Source organism: Kryptolebias marmoratus, linkage group LG14 (genome assembly GCF_001649575.2).
Source record: "Kryptolebias marmoratus isolate JLee-2015 linkage group LG14, ASM164957v2, whole genome shotgun sequence".
NCBI lineage: Eukaryota > Metazoa > Chordata > Actinopteri > Cyprinodontiformes > Rivulidae > Kryptolebias > Kryptolebias marmoratus.
Window position 1 is genome coordinate 16,610,760 of NC_051443.1, and position 27,999 is coordinate 16,638,758.

Genomic DNA, 27,999 nt, shown 5'->3' on the forward strand with positions numbered 1-27,999 from the left:
TCAAAACTAAACGAAATAAACATTTGAAATATATGAGTTTGTATGTAATGTATGAATATAATATACAAGTTTCACTTTTTAAATGGAATTACTGAAATCAATCTACTTTTTCATGATATTCTAATTTTATGACCAGCACCTGTAACTATTTTGTAAGTTGCCTATCCCCTTCAGGAGCTTTTGAGCATCAGGATATAATAAAGAATCATCCGATAGTCACCAGTAACTTTGATTAGATAAAACCTCTCTGTTTTACACAGCGTTGTATTTATTGAACAAATGCTGCTTCAAAATGCAGAAGTAGTGTATGAAAATGTTTTTGCTGCTTTTATTGGAATTTAGAAAGGAAGTGACAACAAACTGCTGACAGTCAAATGTAGTCAGATAAATTCCCTAAAATAAAAGACTTGAAGTAAGTTTTGGATACATTTTTTCAGAGTATTTCTGCATTTTCTCTTAGTTTTTTTTTTTTTTTTTAGAAATATGTGAGGTATGTTATGCGGGTTGTTCATTCGAGGTTGTATCAAAACTCAATAAACACCAAATACTTTTAGATGTCCTGAATAATAATTTAAAAGAATTTGATCCATTTTAAGGTTTGTTGGATCAGAACTGAATACTAACTGTATTGGAAAGTTTTCAGTGTAAAAGGAAACTTAAAATTGCGTTCTTCCAAAACTAAAAGAACTTTTTGTATACCGATTCAGGTTAAGTTACGATCAAAACTTACAGTGGTTCTTATTTGGTGGAAGTCAGTATATCTGACAGCTTTTCACTTTTATTTTGGCTGTTCTTTTTGGGTTATCTGTTAATAGATGTTTTCTGTTGTCCTTTTTTTACTCACACATCTCCGAGAAAGCTGTCAGTTTTTGCCTCCTCACTTTCTTCCTCGCCGTAAACGTAAGTCACACTCTCGCCCTCGTCCCCTTCTTCGGCCTCGGCGTCACCCGCTGAAGTCCGTTCTTCCTCGCCCGAGCTGCCAGTCACGTTCTGTTGCTCTCGAACCTCGCCGGCGCCTTCGTTTTCCCTTTCGTTCTCAGCCTCATTTGCTGAAGGTTGCTCCACCTCCGGGTCTTCCTGCCTGGTCACCAGAACGCCGACTTCTTGTTCCTCTTCTGGTTTCAGGTCTATAAAATCCTCCACGGCATCTTTTGAGCCTTGGCTACCCTCAACATTTTCTGTGAAGTCCTCGGTTGCAACAGCAGCTGACGGTAATGAACGTCCCCCGTCTTCCTCTAAAGCCGCGTTCTCTAGAGTTACAAGAAGATTAGTCAGAAATGAGACGAGAAATACAAACATGAGAACACATTTCCTCTCAAACTGAGCAAAACAAGACCAAAGATTCTCTGTTTAAAGTCTAAGAAAGTTATTCTGAGCGCAGCGTACCATTGTCGCTGTCTGACAGCTCATGTGCCGAATCTTCCTTTTCCTGTGTCTTCGTTTCTTCTGCATCTGCAGCATCACATGGCTGGAAGTTGCAACACAGGCCAGTTAACATAGGATGTGAGTGAAAAAACTTGTGATTTCCAGTGAGCTCATGAAGCTGAACTCGAGCGTCAGCCGACCAGCGTTACGGCTTCTCAGCCTACCGCAGCAGCCCGTGTCAGTGAAAAATAAATAACGACGGCAGTGAATCAAGGGTTAATAACAAATGAGTGTGTTCACTCATACAAACAGATAGTTTCAACAGAAGGATGAGGACACACACACACACAACTCCCTCTTGTAATCCTCACATACCTGATGGTTATTTCCTGAGCATGCAATAGTTGAGTTCAGAAACTCTGCATCATCCTGTTCCTCTTTGTCCTCCTGCTCGAAAAGCTCAAAATCAACCTCTTGAGGCTGGTGAAGGGAGGGGGAAGTGCTGATTAGGCTCCTAAAATCCAGCTCATTGGCCAAGCTGCTGTCAGTCATGAGTAAAGGAGTCTCTGCGCAGGAATCGGGCATGTCCCATTGCACCGTGGCCACCGAGATCGGACGGCCGGTACAGGTGATGTGGTGAGGTGGCCACGTCGTTTCCTCACAGTGCTCGGCCTCTTCAGCCTTTGAAGGGAAACTGAACTCGTTCGGCTCCTCTGTTCGGTTTATCTGCACCTCTGTCTCGCCCCACACTATAACCTTCGGCTCTCCGTTGATGCTCCGCTGGTCCGCTGAGGTCCGAGACTCCTGTTCAGGCTGAGGGAGAACCGCTTCCACACAATCTGGCATGGCGCCGCACGGGTTTTCCTCCTCCATTAGCTCCTCTGAGGCCGCTCGGTTTACCAGCCTCTGTGAGTTTCAGTGAAAGATGCTGAAGCTGTGAAGGCTCTTTACCTACAAAATATCCTCCGCTGCTGGGTTAGGGGTGATCAGTCCGTAAAGTGCCATTATTGTGAGCCCTGAAGGAGAAAAAAAACAAACAAACATTAGCATTTAAAAGTAAAATTTCAGCCAAAGAAGCATAATTATTTCCTTAAATTTTGATCGGATGTGTAATCTTTCTCGCCTGTTTTGGAAATCTTCCAAACCAGCAACAAAAAAACAAAACAAACAATATCACCTGTGAAGCAGCATAATCTCGTTTTTGTCGGTTTTCCTTCCCATCCTCCTCATTTGTCAACCGTTTTAACGTCCCTGTGCCGTCACTGCAGATGTGCAGCGCAGCAGAGCCTTAAGTGAAAAGTCACAAAAGAACCTTTTTCTACTTCCTGGCTGCCGAATAGATCGGCGAACAAATGAGCGAGATAAAGAGAAGGAAACGGAGGTGTGTACAGTAAGCTGGATCGAGAATCGACGCGGAGGGTGGGGTTAAGGGGCTCCGTCTAATGACTAGTTCAGCCGTTTGGGTCCTCTGTTTATCGTGTTTATCACCACAATGCATTGTGGCTGAGGGATAAAACTGTCTGAAACTCCTGAACTGCCTGTTGTCAACACAAACAAAGTATCTTCCTCCCCGCCACAACGCCAGCAACAAAATGTCAACAACATATTTCCCGTGTTTGTATTACTGCAAGTTTACTAAATTTGAACTAATCTGCCATTTTAGCTATCTCCTTCTTTTTTACATAAATTTCTTCCTTTTTTTTTTTTTCTCTAAAACTTTCTGTCTATCTCACTTATTCTATTCACATCATGTCACCCAACATCCGGAACAAACCTTGACCACATTTCCTGTGTGGGTGCTCATTTCTCAGTTCCTGTCAGGGTGCTTCAGCACGAGAGTTCATGATTACCAGAGCACATCATATGCAATTAAATTATGCTCTGACACGAGAATATCTGATACTTAAAGATGGGAGACACTTTGATACAGATCGTCTCTTTCCAAACAATTATGTTTAGGGTTTTTTTTTTCTTGTAAAAATTAAGTAGATTAAAATAGAAAATAAAACCGAATTCACATAAGACTTTGGTTCGTTTGAAAACTAGACAGCTCCAACTTAAAACTCCGATCTATGATCTAAACTAAAGTGTTTCAAGTAGAAACAAAGTTGTTCAGCGGGGCAAGATGGTATCTTTTCTAGCAATGTTGTCATTTAAAACTAGAAGATACGATGAGAGGAGTGTGACTCTTTCTAAAGGGAAAATAAAAAAACACAACAGGAAATGCTAAATAGACCTTGTTTACCAATGCAGTATGCCTATGTGCTGAAGAGAAGTTGTTACTAAGCATGGGAAGTTTTTACAGCACATCACAGGTTTAGGAAGTACAAATTTTAAAGAGTCATACCTGAGTGAACCAAACGCATACAAAAGAGGAACGAGCAATAACGAGAGGTGTGAAATTATTTCTGAATGAGAATGTACACAGACTGTAAGGTTTGAGCAAACCGAGCACAAAGCCGAAAAAGAAATCACTTGAGGAAGAATCAGTTGACGGTAAAGCATGACTTACCCCCTCCAGGCGCTTAAAAGCAACATCATATGATCAACCAGCTTGTGAGGTTTTAAGTCAGGACTTGTGGGAGGGAAAAGTGCCGCTGTGCGTTCACAGACGCTCACGCTGAAGCATACATAACTCTAAACTGGTGGTGTTTGAACCTGCTCTGCTTAAACAAACCACACAGCTGCTGCCTTAAAGCTAGGCAACCTTTATGTCACACGGAGGTACATGAAAGTCCTCGTTGTTCTCTTTTAAGCTTCCCGTCCACATCGGTACCTGTGTCTCCCTCCCTCTCTCTCGTTAGCCTCTGTGTAGCATTACAGGAAGGATGGGGGAACTGTCCTGAGTTGTAACAACAAGGAAGAAAAGCTAGTTTCTGATTGGCAGATGACTCCGGAGCCCAAAAGACACCTGAGAGGCCTTGCCCCACGCCCACGGCCTTGGAGGCATGCAAGCACACACACACAGGCCAGGTAAGGGGAGTGGATCAGCTTCATTCCTGCAGACAGTTTAGACACACCAGGGACAAGTGGTAAAACCAGAAGGTGGATTCAAATTTACACAAGCAGTCACCTCAGCCTGCTTCTACTGGTCCACAGGCTTCACGCCGCTGGCAGAAAAGCCAGTTTAAGACAACCAGGCATTCCTGACACTTTTTATAAATGAGAACCAACTGGATCCTTCTTTTTTAAAAAAAACAGTAAATCTCTGATATACTTGTAGTAAAGTCTGATGGAGCAATCAAGTTGCAACAGTAAACCAAATAAAATTAAATATTTGCACTGGTATGCATGCATACACACAGGCCTGAGCTCATTAGTAGCTGCAAAATGTGTACAGCTAATGTAAACAGATCAATATTGCACAATTCACTATTACAATGGCCCTAATAATGACGGTTTATTTTACTCTCTTTATGATTAGGTAATTTTCAAAGGATTATGTCTACCTTTTAAAAACTGTAAAAGCTAATTAGAAGCTATAACTTTACCATCAGTTACAGTTTTTACTCACCCTTTTTACTGCAACTCGTTTTATCGTGATATTTAAAAAGAAATTAATACTTTATTTAAACCTAATGCTAAAAGTTATTTAGTGTGCACCAACTTTGCGGTATACCAGCAAATTAGCGAAAGCATGAAAAGCGTTAGCTAATTAGTTTAGCTAATGCTAAGTGCTAATGCTAAACGTTTAACTAAGCTAATTAGCATTAATTAGCTAAGCTACTTGCTGTTATTCCTCATAAGCTTTAAAAGCTTCTTTTTAGGTTTATAATTATTACAAGTATCATTAATTTTAATAAATATGTGCAATTTTTAATAGACGTCTTAAATTACGGTTACTTTTGAAATATTAGCATTGCTTAATGGAAATAGTTATAGAAATTTACTTGTTGCTGTAACGGGTTTTGATGTCATGACTAATGTTGTAGCGTTGTTAAATACCTTAATTATTTTAGTTTTTATATCATTTGCTGAAAACATAACAATAGAAATAATTATTTAAAGCAAACTGCTCTAAATCGCAACAATCATTCGTATTTGTGTTGTGTTTATGGCAGGCTGTTGTAGCACATAATCAATCACAAGCTTATTCCTTTTACCTAACAGTAATAGCATTTCTCTTTTACCTAACAGTAATAGCAAGTTCCCGCTCATTTTAGTCAGAATTTAAAACTAAAGATATTAAAATTAACACTACTGCTAGAATAAATATACAAAACTAGGTTTAAGATGTTCAATTGTAACAATTATAAGGTTTAAAAGATAGATTGGATGAAAGACGGGTATAGATAAATGGGTAAAAAGTGGCATCTGAAATATTGATTGTGGTTAGAACAAGGGGCATTCCAGGTTTCTAATGTGTTCATTTTCACTAGAAAGAACTGAATTGTGGGTAGCTGCTTGTCTAATTATTATATGATAAACTCGCTTGCTGTAGACGGAATAAAATGACAGCGGTTTATCTCCGTACCAGCAGGGGGCGCGCCTCAGGTCTGTGAGCTCAGCTGAAAAATAAAATTGGGCCTTTCTCGCTCTTTTGTTGGTTCCGCACACGGCGGCAGAGCTCGACAGAAAGGCTAGGGCTTTTTTTTTTTTTTTTTTTTTTTTCCTCTTCTCCCACTCCCCCTGCCACCTCAAGGGACGTTGAACTTTCTCCAGACCCCCGCGGCGAGGTGCTTTGCAGTCTGGGGCTGCACGGAAAGCCATGGACAAGTCGAGTGAGTTGAAACTATTCCTGGAGTCTTCGCTGAACTCGATCTTCAAAGCGACCGTGAACGAAATCCTGGACTCGGTGGAGCGGACACTGTCCGAGTATCAGGGCGCAATGCAGAGGATCCAGTCCGAAAACGAGGGCCTGAAGCGGCTGCTGTTTGCACAAAAAAGTCCAGAGTCCGCTGACGGGGGAGGTACGTTCTCCAAGTGCCCGCCTGAACAGAACATGCAAGCTTCGCTGACATTTCTTTTTAAACTTATTGTGTCTTCACGGGTTTGATCGTTATCGCCCGCCGCCATTATGGGCATGGGCGATCGTTTAATTGCCTTTGTCTGCCTGCCTGTGTGCATGAGCGCGCGCGTGCGTGTCCCCCGTCCGTCTCCCTGTTAGCAAAATATCTCACGACGAAGCCCTCGACGGGTTTTAGTGGGACTCCGAGGAAGCAATCAGTGGATGTACGCCCGACAGCTAATTAACTTTTGGAGTCAACGCGATTCAAGATGGCCGCCAGCTAATCGACCTTAGCAACCGCGAAGAAAATGGCTACAACTCGGTCAGTTTTTGAGCTACTGAGCTCAAATTTGGTGTGCTAGTGGCTGAAATGTTCCCCCAACACATACTCTGATAAGGGCTAGTTCTAACATTGCGAGAGACCATTGTTTAAAACTTTAGCCTGCACGGCCTAGCATTCCTCCTAGGCCTTGAATGGAATGCCAGGAATTCCCATGTAGTTATTTTGTCTGCATGTCTGTTAGCCACATTAAAACACAGCAAATCAGCAGGAAAGGCTCAATATAAGAAGGCATTTATGCAGTGCTGTATGTAGGTGAAAGGTAGTAACCATTGAGAGCCACTTAGTTATTTACTTCCATTACATAAATAAATATAATCAATGAAACAAGTATTCAGTAAAGGAATACAGATCGACCGCCCACTTTGCATGCCAAGGTTTGAAGCTAAGATCTTGTTGGATCTGTTAGAGGTCCAAGTATGTGTTAGAGGTGACTCTCAGCTACTACCACTCCAAATTGCAGCTCTGTATCTGTGAATTCGACTGAGTTATGGCCATTTTTGTGTGTGTTCTGCTTGTCTTTCAGTTGTGGCGTCCATCTTGATTTGGGGCTGACTCTGAAAGTTAATCAGATGTGTGTCCAATGATTGTTTTCAGAGAGTTTCACTCAGTTTGCTAACAGACAATAGTGCAGAACAGAGACGATAAGCAGGGATGTGTGTAGGTCAGGGGTAAACAATAGAACCAGTTAATTTCACTGATCATTACTTGCAGCTTTTAAGTGTGTATAAATTGGGTGATAAACCCGGAGAACACTGCGAATACTTACTGTAATACATCACTGTTCCTTCTGTGTTACTGTAGTACTTTGTATACTAATTAATGTACTGTAAGTCTAAAATCATTAATTTTTTAAGTGATTTTCAACAACCTGTCAGAGTTTCTGATGCATATTTTCAACATTTTATTCTTTTTCTTTTTTACTAAAACCCCTAAACGCTTGTGAGTCATTCAAACATCAAAAATACACCAAGATATGAACCTGTGTTTTCTTTATTTGTAACTGACAGCATAAAATAAACACCGTGAGGCCATCTTCACAGACAACACTGCACCTACGGGTTGTATTTTAATGCCAGTAATAATGTGGTGAGATGAAAAAGAATATTTTATTTTCTTTTTTTATGCACTTTTTTTTACCTTTTCAAGGACCTAATGGGGTGGCAGTAAATAACAGTAATATACTATTTGTTTAGAGTGTAAAATTTCAGACAGTTGCAACTGAAGAAAACCCAAGTTTTGAAGTTCTTCTGACTGAGCTCAATATAGGAGGTAAGACATAACTCAACAGGTCAAAGCAGTCTGGAAGAAAAAAAAAGAAAAATGTTGGTAGGAGAATTATAAAGGTTTTAATGTGACAGTATTAAAGAAATGGAGTTAACTGCCAAATGCGTGTTGACATAGATTCAACCTTTAAATGTCAGCATGAATTCTGAATTATGTAAAACTTAAATAGATGGCTTCAGATCCAATACATTTCTGTGGTTAGAGCTCCTCCCAGTGGGGAAAACAGGGATTGCGTCTATTAGAAAACCAGTTCTCTTTTATTTCTGGCCACATCTGTAGGTTAATCAGATGTTTTTGTTATAATAATATTAATAATAATTAAAATCTCTTTTTCTACTATTCTTATCATTATTCTTACGTCTGCCTTTCAGATTCATGTGAACAAGATGCTGCTGAGCAGTTTTCCACTTCGGAGTGGCCCGATCAACCCTCCAGCTCCACACAGGGTACGTTCAAGGTGTCCATATGCAGCAGCGACAAGAAGAGCTCCAGGAGAAAGACCAAAGGCAAGATCAGGGAGAGCCCGTCGTCGTCCTCATTTAGCCTGCAGGCAGATCCACCGGGAGAGCAGCCGTGTGCCAACACCGCCGCTGGAGTCCCGCTTCCCGTAAACCCGCAGTCCAGCATGAACGAAAACGGCGCCATCGATCTCTCGCAGCCGTCGTTGTTCTTCGACATGATGATGAAGTCCATGCAAAATGACAGCCACTTCACCAAGGCTGAGGACGAGGAGAACGAGGCGCTGGCAGCTCCGGATGCTTTGCCTCAGCCACAGCTGAAGCACGTGTTGGAGTATCAGAAATCCGAGATGGACCCGGAGGAAGGCAGCTCGCAGGACGTGGAGCGAGAAGAAACGTCTAATCAAAGCGACTCGGCGGCGGAGGAGTTTCTAGAAAAGGGAAACTCCTTTTTCAGCTGCGCCGCCTGTCCGGAGACTTTTACGGACGAGACGTCGCTCAACGTCCACCTCAAGACGCACAGCGGCGAGGAAACCCACGACTGCAGCATCTGCGGGAGGCGCTTCGGCCGGATCAACCTCCTCAAATCCCACATGCGCTCCCACTCGGGCGGGAAGGCCTTCATCTGCAACATCTGCAACAAGGCGTACACTCACGCCCGCCAGCTCAAGATCCACAAAAGCGGCCACACCGGCGAGAAGCCGTACTCCTGCTCGTTCTGCCGGAAGCGCTTCAGCGCGCACAACCTGCTCAAAGCGCACATGCGGACGCACACCGGCGAGAGGCCCTACGTGTGCCGGCAGTGCGGCAAAACCTTCAGCAACCCGGGGAACCTGTGCATCCACCGGAGGCTGCACACGGGCGAGAAGCCGTACTGCTGCGCCCACTGCGACAAGAGGTTCAAGGTCCTGGGCGACCTGAAGATCCACACCCGGACGCACACGGGCGAGAGGCCGTACAACTGCGAGATCTGCAAGAAGACCTTCAGCCAGATGAGCCACGTCACCATCCACATGCGCATCCACACGGGCGAGAAGCCGTTCAGCTGCGGCTACTGCACCAAGAGCTTCAGCCGCTCCGGCCACCTGAAGAGGCACGAGCTGCTGCACACCAAAGAGACGCTGTTCCCCTGCGGCCAGTGCGGGAAGGCCTACACCGACAAGTCCTCGCTCAAGAAGCACATGAAGTCACACGCGTCCAAGGAGCAGAAGGAGCAGGGCGAGGCGAGCACCAGTGAGGCCACGACAAACGCGCTCGAACCTTAATCTGAGACTTTTTTTTTTTTTTTCCTCCCCAGGCGTGATGAAAATCTAAGTTAAATAGTTGATGTGGAAACTCATATTGTGACTGAGTAACGTTTCAGATCAAAAAAATCAAACATCCATTTCCAAGTACCTAAATTTGATCTTATCAAATACTGTATTATTTTTGTGTGTGTGTTTAAATCTTGAACAGAGACGATAAAACAGATACTTCGGCTGAAATCTCCTTTGTGTTGAGTTCACAAACGATTTAATCTGACGTTCCAACTGGATGTACTGGATTATGTTGTGTTTAACCTTTTAAACGGGTGGGTAACAGAGGACCCTTTTCGGACTTATTTAAAACGATTGAAGGGGCCACACATCGAGTTGAGGGGCCCGGTTATGTTTCCTGCGTCCAACAAATATAAAAAATGGCTGTTTCACCCGTGTGACATGTGTCGCATCTTCGGTGTTGTCGATTTGCTTTGTAAATACGCTCGCTCTGATACACGCAAGAAGATGCTTTCTGGGTTCGTTTTGGTTTCTTTTCTTTTTCCTCCGGGGACGAGTTTGCAGCATAGGTGGCATGCTTGATTCAAATATTTAGCATATTATTAAACAGTACTGCCTGTGGACTGACACTTGTAAGAGTTAATTTAATCTTTGTTGAGGAGGGGAAAAATCTACCTTTCTGAGTCATCTCTTTGTCTGTTTCAGCTCAAAACAAACAAGCTTTCTGTGAACGGGTTTCAAGGGTTGTTTGACATCGATTTAATTGTTCTCAAGATTTTTTTTTTTTTTTTGGATATAACTCAAGTTCTCATTCATAGTATTTTTATTATTATTATTATTGTTGTTGTTTTGCTTCGTTTGAGGATGTCAGGGACCGGATGGACGTGGTACAGTGGCCACTTCTGGACCTTGGGCCGTATTTTGCTCATGTGTGCCTTAAAAGCAGAGCTTGGAATGGGCCAAGTGGGACAGAGAGTTCTTCTTCCTCTTCTTCGGACTCTTTTTTTTTTTTTTTTTTTTTCCCATGTTGTCATCCTTTTCTGAACAAACCATAAGGGGGGATGCTTATCATGTTTAAATCTCCCTCGAACTTAAGACATCCTGCACACACAGTTCTCAAGTCAAAGCCTTAAACACAATAACAAAAAGGGAATATATTACTTATATTAAAGCCAATGTTTTAGCCAATAACTATGAGTCAGATATGTGGTTTAAAGCTTTGGTTTCCAAACGTTTCAGCTTCTGACCAACAAAATAACAGCAGCAGAAACTTCTGACCCCTTATCTTTGCTCATAATATTACAATTAAGCCATTTAAACGGTTTATGATGACAAGAACAACCTTTGTGTTATTTTTACAGACTTGTAACACATTTTATCTCATAACAAATGTAGTGAGCCATTATTTTTCAACCCCAACTTCATAAATCGCCGGTTTAAAATGTTTTCTTTTTGTTTTATTTACCAGCGAATGGTTGTTAAGTTCCAAAGAAGCTTGAGCTGAGCTTATTTTCAGGATCCAGTTTGGTCCTAAAAGCTGTTTTTGTGCTAGTTGTTCCAGTCCAATACACTGCTGTTGTTCAGTAGTTTTAAGTGTTTAGCACTGTCATGTGAGTAATACCTTCAACGGAAAAGCTCTGCTGCTCACGTCGTTTTCTTGTGCACAGCAAACTGTAAGAGAGGTAGATGTTCCGTGGGGTGGTTCTAGCTTTTCATCCGAACTCTTCGAATGGGTGTCGTTTGCAAACAAAAAAAAAACAGGACGTCACCCGCCTGGCATTAATAAGTGACTTTTTTTTTGTTCTGTTTTTGTTGAAACGCCGAATAAAAGTAGCTTAAGACAACCAATAAAAGAGCTGTAAATAATGAAACTGTAAGGTTAGACCCATCAAAGTGCAAATATTCTACGTGCTTAGTGATGTTAGTGACGATGTGGCTGTAAATACTCTGTATTGATGACATGCGTTCAGATTAGTGGCTCTCTCTGGAAGTAACGTTGGTCTGTACAATTGGGGAAACTGCTCAGAATGTGAAGTTTAACAATTATACCACAAAGTGTGGCCAATTTTTTGTTTTTAAAGTCATTTTTTGACACATACAGCTTCAATTTGTTATGGCAACTGGTTGAGATATATACATATACATCTCCATGTTTGCAATCGCATGTATCAGTGTACAGTTAGTCTTTCTTCATAGACTTTCATTGTGATTTGATGTGATTTGTGTCTGAATTAAAGCACTATATTAACCCCAACACGTTGTGCTGATGTATCCAGTTTTATTTTTTTAATTCAAATACTAAAACACCATACTAACTACTGATCTTATTCACAAACTCCAAGACTGAGATCCTCTGACTTTTTGCGCACAAAAAGAGCTATAATTCAGCCAGTTTTACTAATATTGAGCTAGAATTTGGTGTGGTTGTAGCTAAGCATCATCCTAAACACAAAGTTAAAGCACAGCCTATTACACAATATCTTTGGTGATTTACATCAACCCTGTAAGCTAAATCACCTCCAACTGATTCAGTTTTGTCAAAGTTGTGAAGAGTCGTGTTGCTCCTGGCATCATGGTGCGGGGCGCCGTAGGGTGTGATCACTTGATTTTTATTGCTGCTCTTTTTTTTTTTTAGGTTCAACCTCCTAAGACCCGAACTCTTGCATGACGTGCATTTTCTTTTATTTCTCTTTGCTAGTCGGGACCTGATGTGAATCAAGGAATGCGAAGTGAAATGTGCCAGGTCCCAGGAGGTTAAAGCAGTCTCCTCAGAGCAAGAAGGTTCTGGGTGAGATTGTGCTTCCTTAACTTTGGCTCAGTTTTCCAAATGGGAACTTCATTTGGGATGTGGTCCAGACTGCCTGTGACTCTGAGCTGGATGAAGCAGAAATGGAAAATGAATACATATCCAAAAAAAAAACACACCTGTGTATGGTCTTACTTGGTTTGCTCTGTGTCGGTTCGGGTCTGGCAGCAGCAGAGTTTCCACGTCGGCTTCTCCCTGGACAGGTAGAGCAGAGGCTGAATGGTGCTGCTGAAGTCCATCAGGCCGAAGGCCACGTAGTGAACGTAGCAGCAAAACACGTCTTTAGAGAAATAGTCCTGGAAAGGGAAGAGCGCGACAGGAGGGAAGTAGTTGAAGACGATGATGACCAGGATGACGAGGACCGTCCTGAAGGCTCTCTTCTTCACGGGGTGCATGGTGTCTCTGCCGGGGCCGGACTGCCGCAGGGCGCAGAGAATGGACACGTTGCAGAACACCATGAAAGCGAACGTGGCGAGGATCATCACCGTAAAGACCTTCTCGAAGTTGACGATGCCGCCTGCGCATTTGGCGGAGGCGTAGGCCAGGATGACGAGCCAGACCACGAAGGCCAGGACCGTCCTGTGTTTGCGGTCCTTGAGAGCAGTGAAGGTGATGGGGTGCATCACAGCCACGTAGCGGTCCAGGCAGATGCAGGACAGGAAGAGCGGCGAGAAGTCTTTGATGCCGTAGAAGAAGCGCAGGACGTACCAGGTGGTGCTGCTGGTGAAGAGGACGATTTGGATCAGCTCCAGGGGAGGGATGAGGCAAAACAGCAAGTCCAAAACCGCCAGGTGAAAGACGAAGATGTCGGAGGTGCAGGAGTCGCCCCTGTTCTTGTGGATGAGCCGCAGCACGGCGAGGTTGGCCGGGATGCCCACGAACATGTTCGCGAACTGCAGGCCGAGGTACCAGATGAGGACCGCGGGCATCCCTCTGCAGCTCTCGTAGACCGTCGGCTGGCCGGTCAGGTTGGCAGGTCTGTGAGAGACCAAGAGCGCAGAGGAGTTGAAGCTCAGGGCGTCCATGCCAGCCGCTCAGCTCGCCCAGAGAAGCAACGATCTGGCAAATAAATCAGTCGTTAGAGAATCAGAAACATCTCAGAGACATGATGAGCTCTTCAAAGGGTTAAAGAAATGCTAACCTCAGTTCTTCCTCTGTCACTTTAGCATAAAAAACATCTTTTATAAAATCACAATTCATACAAATCTATAATTAATGCATAGTTAATGTATTTCTATGCATTTAGAACAATTAGGTTTCATACAAATCCACTGAGGACTGATGTAAGCAGCAATACCTTTTTATTTTTGTGGGTTTTTAATGACATTTACAAACAAAATCTAAAGAAATAAATAAGAAAAAACCTCTAAACTGTAATTTTTTTGCCTTTAGACCATAACCTAAGACAGCCTAAAAAAGAGTGTTTCTTTGTGACTACATGATCTCTTCGGGTACGTTAAGTATTTCGCCCCTTCCAATTTCGGGTTCTTGTCTGCAGCTGTTGGGGCATTTTGCTGAGAAAGAGTTACTTTTACAAAAGTGTCAAATGCGACTGAAAGCGGAAGATGCAACAACAACAACAAAAAAGTGGAACTGCGTTAAGAAGAAAACCCGAGTCTGCGGTCATCAACAAAGCTTAGAAAGGTCAGATGAAGAAGATAAAGCCAGCGTCCTGTAAGAAAAAAGGTTTTCAACCCTGAATCGCTGCAATGAACTTTTTTTAATGATTTTTTTTTAAAACCCTTTCCTTCATTTTCAGTGCTGCACCATAAATGCTGCAGTCTTTTTTTTTGTATTATAATATTTAAATGACCTTTCTGTTGCTGTGACAGTGGGAATTTGCCTGTGATCTCTGGTGCTGAGCAGACTCCGTTTTATGATAAATGATTAGGAGCAAACACGCTGGTCGAGCACAGAGCGGTTATTGTTCCCAGGCTGTTCCGCAGAGTTTCGTTTTGTGACGCCGTGTATATATTTGGCATTTCATTCAACACAACCCAAGACTAGCTCTTGTTGCATCATTTGACAAGTATTTTTTAATTATATACTGTCATTATAACCTAATTTCACTCAAGGGATATATATTAAACCTTTAGCTCAGTTGCAATTCTAATGAAGTCACTGCACCATAAAAATGATCACATACAAAAAAAATTACAAATGCGTGGGAGAAATCTTATGTTTAGTTTGTACACTGACTTATGCAACAACTTCATACTCCATATATTTGCAACACATATAGTACTTCCCTTAAGTGGTTTTATTTAATTAAAAACTTAAAAAGTGTTGCAGTTTTCTGACAAAATACTGTAAAAAAATGATCAATTTCAACAGCAAACTTAAAGATTAGATATAAGAAAGATGAACATTCTGTACTATGATACTTATTGACGTGTGATCTGGTATTTAAAATGTCGCGTTTCATTTGTAGTGTGGAAATCAAGAACAAAATATTTAGCGTATTTAATGAAGCGCAGATGGAATCGCTGACATGCATTTTGTCAGTTGAAGGTTTTTATCCAATGTTGCTTTTCATTTTAGCCGGCGGCTCCTACCTTTGAGTGGCTCCCAGGCTGGTGTGAAATGCTCCTCTCTGAGCTGCTGCTGCTGCTGCCACACTTCAGGTCATTTCCCTCTCAGACGCCCGCGCAGACCTCTGCTCGTCACACACGCCGCGCGCCTGCAGAGGGCACGGAGATGAGCGGGAACAGGGATGCCTTGCTTTAAATTCAGTTATCAGTTAACACCACCCACCTGCTCTGTGGGACTCAGTCAAAGTCTCAAGGAAACCTTCACCCCCCCCTGAAAAAAAACAACAACTTCAAATGAACAAACATCTTTTGGATTGTGAGCCAACACTTCAGGGAGCTGTCAGATCGTCCAATCACAGCGCAGAAGCTGAGGATGTCCCCCTGGAGGCCTCGGCGCCTTTCGTCTGACCCCTGTGCAGTCGACACATTTTTACATTAAATGCCCATAAACCAAGAAGGCGGTAAAGCCCATTTGCGGTGAAAAACAACTAGAGATGTGAAATCAGATGGCAGCCAGTGTGGATAAGGAGCAAGGAGGGAGAAACAGGCACGTCGGGGGCACTCCGTTCACACCGATCGGCAGTGATGCAACAAACCGGATGGTGCCTGACGGAAAATCGGCGGTAAACAACTGATGCAACCATCCTGGAAATCAGATCTGATTAAATTTGCTGTAACATTGTGTAACAGGTTACACGGGGACGGCGTGCCTGTCTGTTTTGTCACCCCGTACTCCGACTGGCATACACAGGCTTGACCTCTGACCTTTTCATAACTAATCTCAGCGAGTGGAAAAGACAGCAGTGTGCAGGACTCCCTCTGTGGAAACTTCACTAAAACAACAGTAAACATCGTTGATGCTTATTAAACTTTAGGGTTCTGTCTTGGTTGTGTTTGTTGCCCCGGTGGGAGGTTCTGAGGTCGGTTCAAGCTGTTTGAACAGTTTTCTTGTCATAGCTCGACTCTAATTTATTTTCTTTAGTCTGTTTGTGTCTGAACTGGTTTGCAGAGGCGTCTCCCTTACTAAGCAGCTCAGGAACACCCAGAACTGCAAAGCTGGCTTTATTTTTGTCTACTTGACCCACTTTATTGATCAGTGGCACTTTATAAAGTCGTAAATGAACCCCACTACAGATGTATGAGCCTAAATATTTGATTTGTATTCATGCTATGGTCTTTATTCTGTTCAGAATGAAGGAATATTGTTGAAACAAAGTGACTGTTGTGATAAAATCTAGATATTAGGCAGATTTTTAACAGTAGATACATATGAGAGAAGAGAAAACAAGCATAGCCTGAAGAGGAAATAACATCCAGAGTTCAGACATCTTTAAGATGAATGGCGTGTTAATATTTATAAAAGCGCAATAGATATGAAGCAGAGCTTAAACATCTTGTTTTGTAGGGATTTGCATATAAACGCAGTCATCAAAATGACAAAGAGGGAAAGAGAAGGAAGCTTGCGATTAAAAAAAATGCACTAAGTACATAAAATACAACCAAATTCTCTTTATTTGACTGCTTTTCTTTCGACTTTTCCCCTTCAGTTTCAGTACTCTCAGTTGGAAAAAAGGATAAGAGATTCACAACGTAAGTAAACTGAGCAGCGAGAAGCTTGGACTCAAAGACGTGGGACACAGACACGTGCGGACATCCCAGCAGTACCATAAAGACACAAACCTACTAGTTTCCTTCTAATGCCACCCACCAGCTAAGTACGTCTGTAAACTTGTGGATGGCTTTGTGGGTTTAAAAGTCTAAAAGCGTCTGTGTCCAGGACGATTCTGGCAAAACAGAACTTACATGAAGATAGTACAGGTTTTCCTATCTGTGCTAACGTCTTGGCTCCACGTTTCCGGCTTAAATCTCTCCTCAGCAGAGGATATTTTGAGCTGTAAACGTGAAGCCGGGATAGCTAGAGAAATGGGCCGCTTGTTTGTTTTTTTTAATAATTCTCTTTGCGTCCGACAGATCAGAATCATCTCACAACGCCGTCTATCATTCTTAACAGCTTCCTTCAACATGCAAACTTCCAGATTTCTCCAGTCCGTCTCTCTCTCTCCCACATCTCTTGGGCTTGTAGACTGTCCTTCCTTTTTTTCTGTTTTTCACTTTTTAGGCATTTTTACGTGTACACTGCAGCCCTGAAGATTTACAACCACAAGCAAGTGCTGATGAGGTTTGATGCTTTGTAATTTTCCCGCTCATCAGTTTCATGGACGCGTGTTTAGTGTATTAATCAAGGTAATAGCTTTCATCATTACGGCTAAGTGAGAGAATTAATTGTTACTGTCAATGTTCTTTGAAACATTGGAAATAGTCCACAATTCACTTGTGAAAACAACTAAAAAAAGTCTCAATATGAAACAGGCTAATATATAACACAGACAAGCATTTCAGTAAATCCTCTCCGTGAAAACACACACTGCAAAAACTAAAAAGAAAATACAATAAATGTACATTAAGAGAAAGGAAAGACTAAAAGTCTAGAACAAAATAGGTCTTCCTAATGATTAGATAAAAGTACCAAACTGGAAAAAAAGGAGTATCTAATAGGTCACAGCAAGTGGGTTTGTTTTCATTTGCAGAAGTATGGCGTTTCTTTCCTCCACAAACAAACTGTTCCTCGCTGTCCAACAGCTTTGTTTGTGCTACTTGAAGTTCATGTTCTGTTCTTTGTGCAGTTGAGCAGCAAAAGTAAATACAAATCCATCTTTCAGGAGAGGGAGAGGAGATCCTGCAGATGTTTGTAATCCTACACGAAATGGAGTGATTGGGATCAAGGAGATCTGCTTGATTTTAAGAGTGCTTCGGTTTTCCGGCTTAGTGGGAGTGTTTCTGCAGAACAACCCTTTCGGGTCACGCGAGTCAGGAGTGATCATATCCAGGTAGTGCATGCTTTGGTTTGGGGTGTGGCGGAGGGTGCTGGTGTGTTATATGGCTACTAAAGGTGCATTACTGCCATAAATGGTCAGTTGGGTAAACAGAAGTTATTCAGTTCTCCTCCAGACCAGCACAAACATGTTGACACGACATCACAATGATTCCTATCTGATACTTGGTGCTGCTGCTGCTGCTGCTGATGATGATGATGATGATGATGATGATGAGTTTGGGTGAAGTAAAGCTGCTTTCAGATGAAAGTGGAATCCAAGGTGCTGGTGTCTTGAGCGCTGCGGGAGCGAGCCTCAAAAAGCTGCTTTATCAAGGCCGACTTCTCCTGCTCCAGCTGAGCGATCCGCTCACTCTTCTCTGTCACCTCCTGCAGGAGCACAAAGCCGAGACGCTCACAAAAAGGGCCGCTTTGATTAAATATTAGTTACACGGTGTAGGAAAGAGGGAGTAGACTGTGTTGAACCTGAGTGAGAAGTCGGTTCTGGTCCTTCAGTCTCTGGATGGCCTGAGGGGGAGCCGGGGCCGGAGGCTGGGAGTTCGTGGACAGCACTGCAGTATGAGCCCCGTCTGAAGGAAACGAGGGCTAAGAAACGAACAAGAAATCACAAAGTTTATAAGAAATACTCTACATCCAGGCTTCTAAACAGTCTGCCTATTTCAGGTTCAAATCGGGATTCTCTAAAGAATATTTTAGGACATGTTCATGTTTCTTTTCTAGTATTTCAAGGGAACAAATCACTGATGTAAGCTGAATTTTAAGCATGCTGTTGCTCATTTTGTCTGTGGGTTTAGTTGGATTTGTAACATACAGGAACTCCTGGATGGAAAGCCAACCTTCTCAGAGGGAAGTTCTTTGAAAACCCCAACTTCTGAGCACTTCGGGATCTAAGCATGACTAAATAAGCTCAAACCAAACTTTTACTACAGTGTCCACACAGCACTTCAGGTGACATGCTGTTTCCTGTGCTCTGAAAAACGTCTCTGACTTCAGAGTTACTACACTGAATAAAATAGAATCAGCTGGGATTCTGTGAGTAACACAGAAACGGGACAGGAACAGATGTTTTCACCAACCTATACTTTTATTATCACATCCCAGAATCCCAGGATTTAAGACTCACCATTCCGGGGCAGGAAATCAGGTCATTAAGGGAGCGGTTGACATCTTGTAATTTGGGAATGAGAACGTTCATGCGACTCTGACTGGCTTCTGTGAAAAAGTCCTGAAATAAAACAAAAAAAAAAAAACAAAAAGAGAAAATGAACAGAGAACTACTGCAGTATAATGGCAAGCAGGAACCATTTCTGTGTTTAAAAAAAAAGCTTTTGTTATGTCCTGCTTTTTAGATCAAGAGATGTTTTGTTGTCCTAAAAACATCCAATTATTCTCATTTGTCCACAAGATTTTTAAAATACGTGCGTTTACACATTAGTTTGTAAACTGGTGATGCTAAGTTTTGTGATAAAGTTTTTTTGTTTTCATTATGATGAACATCTGTAAATTTTTTAAGTTACCTTTGTGTAAGCGTGTTTTTTTGCTTCCTCACAGCGGGCTTTGACCTTACCGTACAGTGAGAACTTTGCCCGACCTGCCGCTGTTTCTCTGTGACATTGTGGATTTGGCCCTGGTACCAGTCTCGGGCCCGCTCCACCACTTCCAGGCCTGCCAGCAGGGAGTCCTTCTCCTGCTCCAGCTCTTTCATTTGCTTCAGCTGCGAGAGTTAAAAAAGGTTAAAAGAAGGAGAGTGAAGCAGAAGTGACAGGAGAGAAGTGAAATAGTAGGAAGAAAAAAAAAGGGGGAAACGAGAAGAGCTTAAATCAGAAACAGATTTGCTTGGCGTCAAGTTCTGCGCTGACTCCAACATGTTGTTTTTAGTTTCTCGTGCCATCGCTAAATTGCTGCCAAGATTTAATCGAATCAAAGATTGCGGTCCACCAGCAGTCTGCACCGTAGACAAACTCCCAGTTTTTCACAAGGCATCTGCAGCACACTCCTTTGTGCTGGATGAGACAATGGCGCCGCACCAATTGTGCCAAACTCTTTCCCGTCCTGAACAATGTTTAGAGGAGAAATGAGTCCGGCGTCATGGCAACCACACAGCAACCTAAGAAAGGGGTAAACAGTGGCTCCACTTCAACTATGGCCACCCCAGTGTGTGTGTGTGTTTGTGAAAGAGAAATGTGTGAGTGTGTGTGTCTGTGTGTGTGTGTGTTTGCAACCCAGCAAGGCTGTATTGAGTTGTGCTGACCAGGCTGTCCAAGCTGCACACTGCCTCGGTCCAGGCCTCACTGCTGGCATTCAGCCACCTGGTGCGTCAGTTTTCTGTCCGAACCATCGCTCCAACCCTGAGCTGCTCGCTACATTCCACCGACCCATCACTCATACAGCAGGAGAAACGCCGCGATCACAGCCCGGCGAGGGACCAAAATCAAACCGCTGTAGGTGAACAGGGTGTTTACAGAGAAAGAGGCGGCGGGAGTCAGGGGGTCTTTGCCAAGAGTGAAGCGAGACCCAGCGTCAGGCTGTGTGAATGTGGACTGAGCCGCAGGCAGCAAAACCAATCGGAAAAAGAAAAAAAAAAAGCAGCAAAGAGGAGAAAAACAGCGTGAGGAAGCAGGACATCAAGGGCATGAGAAGCTGTGGAATAATGTACATGTGGGTTTCCGTGCTCTCGTCTGCCTGAATAAACACACACAAATAAAAAACAACAAAAGCACACCTAACAACAAGACACCCACGGCACAATCTGTTTAACCACACAAAACAAAGAACAGCAGGGGCTGAAGTCCTAAACAACAGGGTAAATGACATGAACAAGTCTAAAAGTATGTCAAAAATGTGCTTTTTATCATATCTGATTATTATTTAGTCTAAAAAAGTGACGCAGAATTGTAGAATATTTCCATCCAAAAGTCTCTAATTAACTTGATAGTTGTTATTTTTTCATCTGATATTCATTTTTTGTAACCATCTGAAGAAACAAACATAAAATTTTCAATATCTGATGGTTTTGTTCTCACTGAATTCTGTCACTCAGCTTGAAGGCAACGAATCATAATTAAAGCTCTACAGATTCTTTTTGATCAACACATTTATTTTTAGGTGTATTTAATGTTAAAAAAAGCAAACAAACTGAAGTTTAACAGGAAACAGTTTCTTACTTTATGAAGAGAAATGTAATCACTAAATCACATTTATTTTCACAGGATAAATGTGTTGAACGTGTAGGTTACAGTAATTTATTTTATATTTAGCGCAGGCTCCAGGACACGGTAATAAACCAACAAACATTTCTCTTCCTTTCTAGAATAACAACGACAGTCCTGTCCAACAAACACACTGACACTGAATTCCAACTACATGAGAGAGATCACAACCTCTTACTTCCCGCATTTCCTGTATTGTCTGAACTGTCACAACAATTTATCAGAATAACTGGATGCGCAGTCTTACATCTTGAACTACTCTTCCCAAAGGCAACCTTTAAATCCATCGACTCCTTCCCTCTCGTCCTACTCACCCAGAGGAAAAAGTGCAGGGCCTTGCTGCTGTAGAGGCTGTTGCTGAGGGGGATGAAGACAGTCGTGTAGGCAGCCCACACGGCCGTCCAGGCTGGGCCGGCTGAGCCGAGCGACTCCTCTACTTCGACCAGGCCCCTGGGCCCGACCCGGCTCACTACCATCGGGACAGCAGTGGGCCAAGCTGGCCAGGGTGGGAGGGATGGAGGGGAAAGGGGGGGAGGAAGGGGAGGAAGGGGGAGGAGGTGGGGCAATATGTCAGCCTCTCCAGACACAGAAGCCAGGAGGAGAAGGGACAGAGACAGCAACACAAAAACACAGAGAAAGAAAGGAGGGACAGGAGGTGAGCTAGAAAGAGGGGAGAAATGATGAAGCAGGGGAAGAGACAAAACGCCAGAGGAGGCCTGAGCTCCGCTGGAGGGTGGGAGGAGCAGCGCAGCAGAGCGAGGGGGCCAGCAGGGGGCCAGCAAGGGGCAGAGGGATGGGAGGGGGACTTCTGCACCAATAGGAAGTGAAATAACCTGCGCTGGGAATTATTTCAATACATTTTCCTATCATGTTACCTCCTTTTGTCCAAATAAGTAAAATACTGTCAGACATTTATCTCTTAAACGTCTTTTACTATTATGAACAAACTTAAAACAGACCTTTTATTCCTCTCAGAAAGACTTTCACCACCAAGGCTCTGCTTTATAACCCAGGAAAAACTACTCAAGACAATTAAAACAACCACAAATCCTGAATGGATACTTACAATGTCACACATTTGAATGCAAATAGTCACATCTTATCTGGTTTAACAGGCAGTGCAATGAGGCAATTATAGATTTGTTTCACAACTAATTGATATGCCAGTGTAAAAAAAATTTAAAAGAACTTTCTATCAAGAAAATATATTTAACTAGAAGCATTCAGAGATGGAAAAACCTCCACCAAGGCCACAGCGTGATTAAGAAATAGTGCGATCCAGATCATAATCCAGATCATCACCAAAATGTAATCCATTGTTTGTTGTGACAACCCGAACACTTCCTGAACATTTCTTCATCAGTTTTTACCTGATCTTTGCTTAAAGTCAGACAAACAAACCAACGGGAACAGAAGGGTCACATGTAGGAGCAGAGACAAGTTTTTAACAAAGGGGTTATCTGTGACCTTGACCTTTGACCCAATCGCCTTGAAAGCAACAGTGATCACCCTTGACCTATGAGGTGTCCAAGAACATAAATATGGTTTAATCCACAATCCAAGAGATAAAGATGCAGTCTTTAAGTGAGCCATTAGTATTTAAGATAGGATGAGTTTTTGCTTCTTTTTTTTGCAAGTGTAATCTCTAAAATGTAACTATTTTTTTCATCTGTTAGCTCATTTTTAAAATTCTTACACTTATAAATAAAATCTGAATAGAGTTTCATCCTTGACTAGATTCTTAGAACATGTATTTGAATCAATTAATGACAGAATAGTTCACAGAACAGAGAAAATAAAACAAATTGCAGCTTTTTTCACAGCGATGCTATCAAATTGATTGGAGTTGATAAACGGATGCAGTATTTAACACAAACCGTACCAATGTTCACAATAGCAACTTTAGAAATTTAGGAATTCAAACTCTTTTATATTTCATAAACATTTGATATTGAGCTGACACACATCAGTTGAAACACTGCAGGTGTACTTAGTGGCAACAGTCTAATCGCACCGAGGCGAAAATGTTATTCTTGATTCTGTGTAGGTGCGGGGTGTGTGTTCATACGCTAACCATTTCATAATCCACTCCATTGGAGATGGTATGCCTCCTCTGCTCCTCCCGACTCCGCCCGTGTCGTCTGGAACCTCCGTTGAACCCTGTCGCTGATTCGCTCTGAGATCTCGGTAAACCTGATTTCACAACGCCTAGACAGAACAAAAAAAAAAACACTGCAGTCACTGGTGCCAAACATTAGAATTACACAGCATCATTTATCAGTCATAACGACTGATAAATGAAGTTACAGACAAAAAGACTTGTTATTCCAAAAGAATAAAGAGATGATTTTGTCCTGGATTACAGCTAAACATTTGCATCCTCTGTTTGGTTCAGGGACTTTGGTCACATGTTGTATTTGTTCAAATAATGTGAACTAAGAGCAAGACGTGTTCAGACAAAACCTTCATTTGACTTGCGATCAGTTTGCTGTTTTACACCACAGGAGGGAGCTGTAATCTTTGAACGGGTCTGGCACCGTTACAGCAGCCGAACAGTTTGGCGAGTATTTCTTGTCCCTGGTTTGATTGTTTGTCTAAGATGAGTTCAGTGGAGCAGAAGAAAATATGTGAAAAATCTGCAGCTGAGGCTCAAAAAAAAAACCTCTCTGCTGATTACATCTTTGGCTCATCTGGCTCTGAATAGGTCTTGCTCTGAGACACAATTACAAACTATTCAAAATAAAACACTGCGGTAAGCATTTGGACAAAGATGCTGGTGTTTTAATCACTGCAGGGAGAGGTGAATGACTGAATGAAGAGTGTGTACAAATGTGGAGTTTTACTGCTGATCACTTGAAAAACAAAGAGTGCAACAGCAAAACAAGATTTGGATGGTAAAAAAACAAAACAATGTATGAATACAAGCCATTAGGTCCTGCCAAACATTAAAATAAAAGTGTTTGGGAAAAAAAAAAAGGTTTTACTGCCATCGTTCCCTCTCACAGCACTGAAAAACGATGAAGAACTCCTGGAGATAAAGCATTTTGGGAGGTGCTCTCTAATAGGGCCAGGTCAGGATGGCAGACAGACACGTTCCAGTATCTACACACTCGTTTTCACCTTGCAGAGAGCGGTGTTGAACGCCACCACCACAATATTACTTTTGCAAAGGGGCTCTAATGCAAAATCTGGCTTTTGGATTTTGTTTTATTCCTAACTTGCACCTTTCTGTACTCAGTCCCTAATTTGTATTAGCTTACTTTTTAAATTTTATTTTATGTTTCATTGTGTGTATAACATGTACAACCAGTTGCCTCTGAGCTCTGAGTATATATGCTGCTGTACGTGGAGAGCTGAGTTTTATTTTGTGTTTGTGATTTTTTTCCTCTTCTGAAACGTTTAAATAAAACCAGATAAACAATAAAAATGTTCTGACCCCTTCCAGCCCTACTTTGAGAAACATTGTTTTTAAGAAGTAAAATAACTTGTTCACAAAGTTGCCTTGCCTTTTTTAATGAGCATTTTTCCTCCCATTTTAACCTTTATTAAAAACTCTCAGTCAACTCCCCTTTTTATGTGAATATTTGTACCGTTTTTGAGATTGTGTTGTAACATCTGAAAAAAAAAAAAAGCAAATCAAACGTGGAGGAGTTGCATTCAAGCTGCCCAAACCAAGCGTATTAAGTTGTGTAACTTATCCGTGCATTTTTCTGTGGTATCTAAAGAGTCGCGTCATCCCACCCAGGTTTAAAGATTTAGGCGCACTGAACCAGTGCTTTTCTCAAAACCAAATCTGTGATGAGGCTGCAGCTGGCGGGGGAGGATTCAACTGCATCTGGACTAAACCCACACGGGTTTAGTGATTTTTGATGACAGTCGGTCCGAGTTGTGGCCGGAAGCATTCAAACTCCTAAACTTCACGCTGATGTGTAACAGCTGGATGTTTCACCCCAAAAACAGCAAGCTGTGGTAAACTGCACCTAACAAGGACTTGTCTGCTGCAGTTTCGATAGATTTAATGGCAGAAACAAGACTTACAGCACCGGTGCTAAGCAGTAAGGTGTGGGTTTTTCGGTTAGAAAATGCCAATCCGAAAAGCGTTGCCGCAATTTTAGGGGACGATTACATCGGAGTGGCGTTACCTCAGAACACAGACGACCAAAAACAATCAAATGTGTGAGCTTTGTTCTGTGCCAGAGCTGCTGAGGTCAGAAAAACCTGCTACCTGTCAAAACCGGGACACAAGACTGTACAGCTGATCCCTCTGCAGGGGGACGACTCCTTTACAGATCAGGTAAAACAGGCAAACTCTCAACAGATTCAAAATTACAGCATATGCATAACTGGGGGAAATTATCCAGAAAGCTTAAAATGTTGCACACAGTGCAGGACCTGAAATGCATGCATTCCTGCGAAATATATCTGACAAGTAAACAAATGAATGAAGAGCATTAGAGTAATAGAGCTAATCGCCTAATAATCCCTCAATGTCAGCGTTACTGAAAGTAAAAGATTTACTATCTATCCATCCACCTAAGGAGAAGCTAACTCTGTCCTGAGTACAAGTGGTTTCAGCAGTGAAGGCCCTGAGGGCAGGACAGAGATAACAAGAGAAAGTCTATTATTATAGCTCCAGACAGGCTCGAGTTTCTAAAGACGAGTCAAACTCGGACGGATTTGTGCTGAATGAATGTTGGTGTGTATGTGAGAGACACAGAGAAAGCAAAACAGAAAACCTGTAAACACAAACAAACTAATAACGGGGCAAGTATGGGGGGATCCTCCAACATCAAGTGGAGCTGAAATGACTGTCCCTTCGTTCTTCCATCTGAGAGGAACAACGTGGCTGACCCGCAACAATGACCCGTCAGGGAATCGCTGACAACAACGATTCCCTGACCTCGCCTGGGGTTAACAGTAGCAATTATTCAACCGGGGGCTGGGCACTCGGGGCCGACGACCAGGCCGTGTTTAAGCCGTGACACAAAGCTGATAGACGAGAGGCAAGCCTGTCAGAATCCAGCAGCCGCTCCTACTGAGCCTCGCTGAGATTCAGCTAAGGGCTTCCTTCGTTAGGGCTATTTTTACCCGGAAAACTCCAGCTGTGTGCACCAACGCCAACACGCAAAAACTCTGCAGATATGTGCAGACAAGACGGTTCAATGTATCCAATGAGATTATAAAAGGGAAGGGGAGCTGGTAGATGTGCAACAAATGACATATGATGAAACTAAGAATTTCTTTCTTTTCTTTTTTTGTTTAAATCTTGATCTCTACCCTTGTCGTTGCATCAATGTGAATTTCCCTGCTGAGTGATGCATAAAGGTTTAAATGGTTTATTTATATAACACCAATTTATAACCAAAGTCATCTCAGGGCACTGTACAAAACAAAACAAAAAAATAAGTCCAGATCATGGATCTGGTTATGATTCAAATCTGATTACAGTCAATTCACACATATTCTATTCTGTTCTACATATGTGGTTTTAAACACAATAAAAAGTGTGTTCCTGCAAAGTGATTTTGTCATTCAAAGCAAAATTAAAAATGCAAAAAGAGATGAGACTGAGAAGAAAAAAAGAATTTTGGTAAAAACTTATTTTAGTTTACCCACAATTACCATTTTGTATGTGGATTATTAAAGATAAAAACATGCAAATATAAAGTTGGTTTTTACAACATAAAGTGGAAAAAATGTGGAAAAACTCTGGAGTTTTATAAATACTGTTCATGACAACATACTGTATTACAATAACTGCTTCCTAAAATGTAATTTGAGCATATTTAGCATATATTAATCATGATATTATACCTGGATGTTGATGATTGTTATTAGGACTAATATTATTACTAGAAGAGGGCATCAGCTCTCTTTTATTTTGGCCAAAAGGGACACTTACATGGATCATGATGGAGCTGAGGGGACTCCAGGGCCAGAGACTCAATCGCCCTAATCTGGCCCTGCTGAGGCTGAGCTGCTGTGGTGCCAGGGTGGACCGGGTCGGTCCGGTAAGCCCCGTCCTCCGGGCTCACGGTAACCCGCTCCAAACTGCGCCCGGACCTCTGGAAGCCCGCGCCGTAGCGCACCTGTCCGCACGCGGGGTACCCGGAGCCTTCCTCCGGCCTGGCCCGGCTCTGCAGCGAGGACCCCCGGTGCAGCTGCTGGGTGTTCGTCACGTTGCTCGGCCCCAGCGGGCGGACCTTGCCCTCGACCCGCGGTCCGAGGGGCGCGGGTTTCTGCGGCAGGGGCTGCACGGCGGCCTGGGCCTTGAAGTGCGCGCTGTTCTCCGGGTTGAGCATGGAGTACCGCAGCCCGGCCACGAAGCGCTCGAAGGTGAGGCAGCCGTGCGGCGGGGTGACCCTCCTGAGGCAGCCCAGCACGCCGCCCGGCAGCTCCCGGGTGTCCGCGCCCTGCCAGCGGCTCTCAATCTCCGAGATGTGGACATAGCCTCGTCCGCTGTCGTCCAAAATGTCAAAAAGCGTCCTTAAACTGTGTAGGAAAGCTTTGGGCAGCCCGTCTGTGGAATAATCCGTCTCTTTGGGTTGCATTTTGTTCGTTTTAAAGCCGTCCAAAGGGGCTTGAATCACGTCTTTTCTCGCCCCAACTCTGTGGTAAATCACCGAGGTCCCGTTCGGTTTGCAGCTCTGGTCAGTCGCTATCAAAGCCATGAAGGTATTGATAACTTTCCAAACTTAATTACTCAAAAACACACCGACACGAGCCGACTAACAGCGTGTAATCGCGGAGTTAAGCAATTTTTTTTTAAATGCAACTTTTGCTTTCTGGCTGGACCACAAAAACATACTTTTTAAGTTATTATTCACCCACAAAAAATGTCGATAATTCACCGTCGTGGCCAAGTACCTCTCCTCTCCATCGAAACCCTGCAGCTCAGTGATCCAT

At 42.8% G+C, this 27,999-nt stretch overlaps 4 protein-coding genes across 6 annotated transcripts in view; 1 reads left to right on the forward strand and 3 right to left on the reverse strand.

Annotated features, from left to right (window-relative positions):
- The window catches only part of LOC108247532 (PH and SEC7 domain-containing protein 4), a 12,809-nt gene extending 8,628 nt beyond the window's left edge, over positions 1–4,181 (reverse strand). Inside the window, exons 1-4 of one of the 2 annotated variants that reach the window (XM_017435732.3) lie at positions 3,878–4,181; positions 1,741–2,381; positions 1,387–1,468; positions 845–1,250 (exon numbers count right to left, since the gene is read on the reverse strand). In XM_017435732.3, coding sequence (XP_017291221.1) covers positions 845–1,250; positions 1,387–1,468; positions 1,741–2,238 — 986 coding nt within the window. In that variant the 5' untranslated portion in view covers positions 2,239–2,381; positions 3,878–4,181. Of the gene's footprint in view, positions 1–844; positions 1,251–1,386; positions 1,469–1,740; positions 2,382–2,542; positions 2,992–3,877 lie in introns of those variants that run through there. The other variant, XM_017435731.3, reaches the window with a different exon arrangement.
- The window catches only part of LOC108247548 (zinc finger protein 664), a 17,537-nt gene extending 5,629 nt beyond the window's left edge, over positions 1–11,908 (forward strand). The window contains exons 1-2 of one of the 2 annotated variants that reach the window (XM_017435763.3): positions 5,886–6,275; positions 8,312–11,908. In XM_017435763.3, coding sequence (XP_017291252.1) covers positions 6,074–6,275; positions 8,312–9,663 — 1,554 coding nt within the window. In that variant the 5' untranslated portion in view covers positions 5,886–6,073 and the 3' untranslated portion in view covers positions 9,664–11,908. Of the gene's footprint in view, positions 1–5,885; positions 6,276–8,311 lie in introns of those variants that run through there. The other variant, XM_025010472.2, reaches the window with a different exon arrangement.
- LOC108247537 (proteinase-activated receptor 3) lies at positions 10,653–16,339 on the reverse strand. The gene is made up of 3 exons (XM_017435739.3): positions 15,016–16,339; positions 12,596–13,519; positions 10,653–12,528 (listed from the first exon to the last, which is right to left on the reverse strand). The coding sequence occupies exons 2-3, from the start codon at positions 13,483–13,485 to the stop codon at positions 12,459–12,461; spliced, it is 960 nt and encodes a 319-aa protein (XP_017291228.1). The 5' UTR covers positions 13,486–13,519; positions 15,016–16,339; the 3' UTR covers positions 10,653–12,458.
- A 146-nt stretch (positions 16,340–16,485) lies between these two features.
- On the reverse strand, positions 16,486–27,999 carry sapcd2 (suppressor APC domain containing 2). Its single transcript, XM_017435728.2, has 6 exons — positions 26,996–27,999; positions 23,168–23,301; positions 19,452–19,598; positions 19,008–19,109; positions 18,350–18,469; positions 16,486–18,253 (listed from the first exon to the last, which is right to left on the reverse strand). The coding sequence occupies exons 1-6, from the start codon at positions 27,762–27,764 to the stop codon at positions 18,125–18,127; spliced, it is 1,401 nt and encodes a 466-aa protein (XP_017291217.1). The 5' UTR covers positions 27,765–27,999; the 3' UTR covers positions 16,486–18,124.

Excerpts from the sequence above, each read along its gene's own strand:
- LOC108247537 (XM_017435739.3), bottom strand. The coding sequence starts at position 13,485 with ATGGACGCCCTGAGCTTCAACTCCTCTGCGCTCTTGGTCTCTCACAGA. Across the intron at positions 12,529-12,595 it reads ACCGACACAGAGCAAACCAA|CTCAGAGTCACAGGCAGTCT; the intron begins GTAAGACCATAC and ends TGCTTCATCCAG.
- sapcd2 (XM_017435728.2), bottom strand. The coding sequence starts at position 27,764 with ATGGCTTTGATAGCGACTGACCAGAGCTGCAAACCGAACGGGACCTCG. Across the intron at positions 19,599-23,167 it reads ATGGAGTGGATTATGAAATG|CTGAAGCAAATGAAAGAGCT; the intron begins GTTAGCGTATGA and ends TAACTCTCGCAG. Across the intron at positions 18,470-19,007 it reads TGATTTCCTGCCCCGGAATG|CCCTCGTTTCCTTCAGACGG; the intron begins GTGAGTCTTAAA and ends TTCGTTTCTTAG.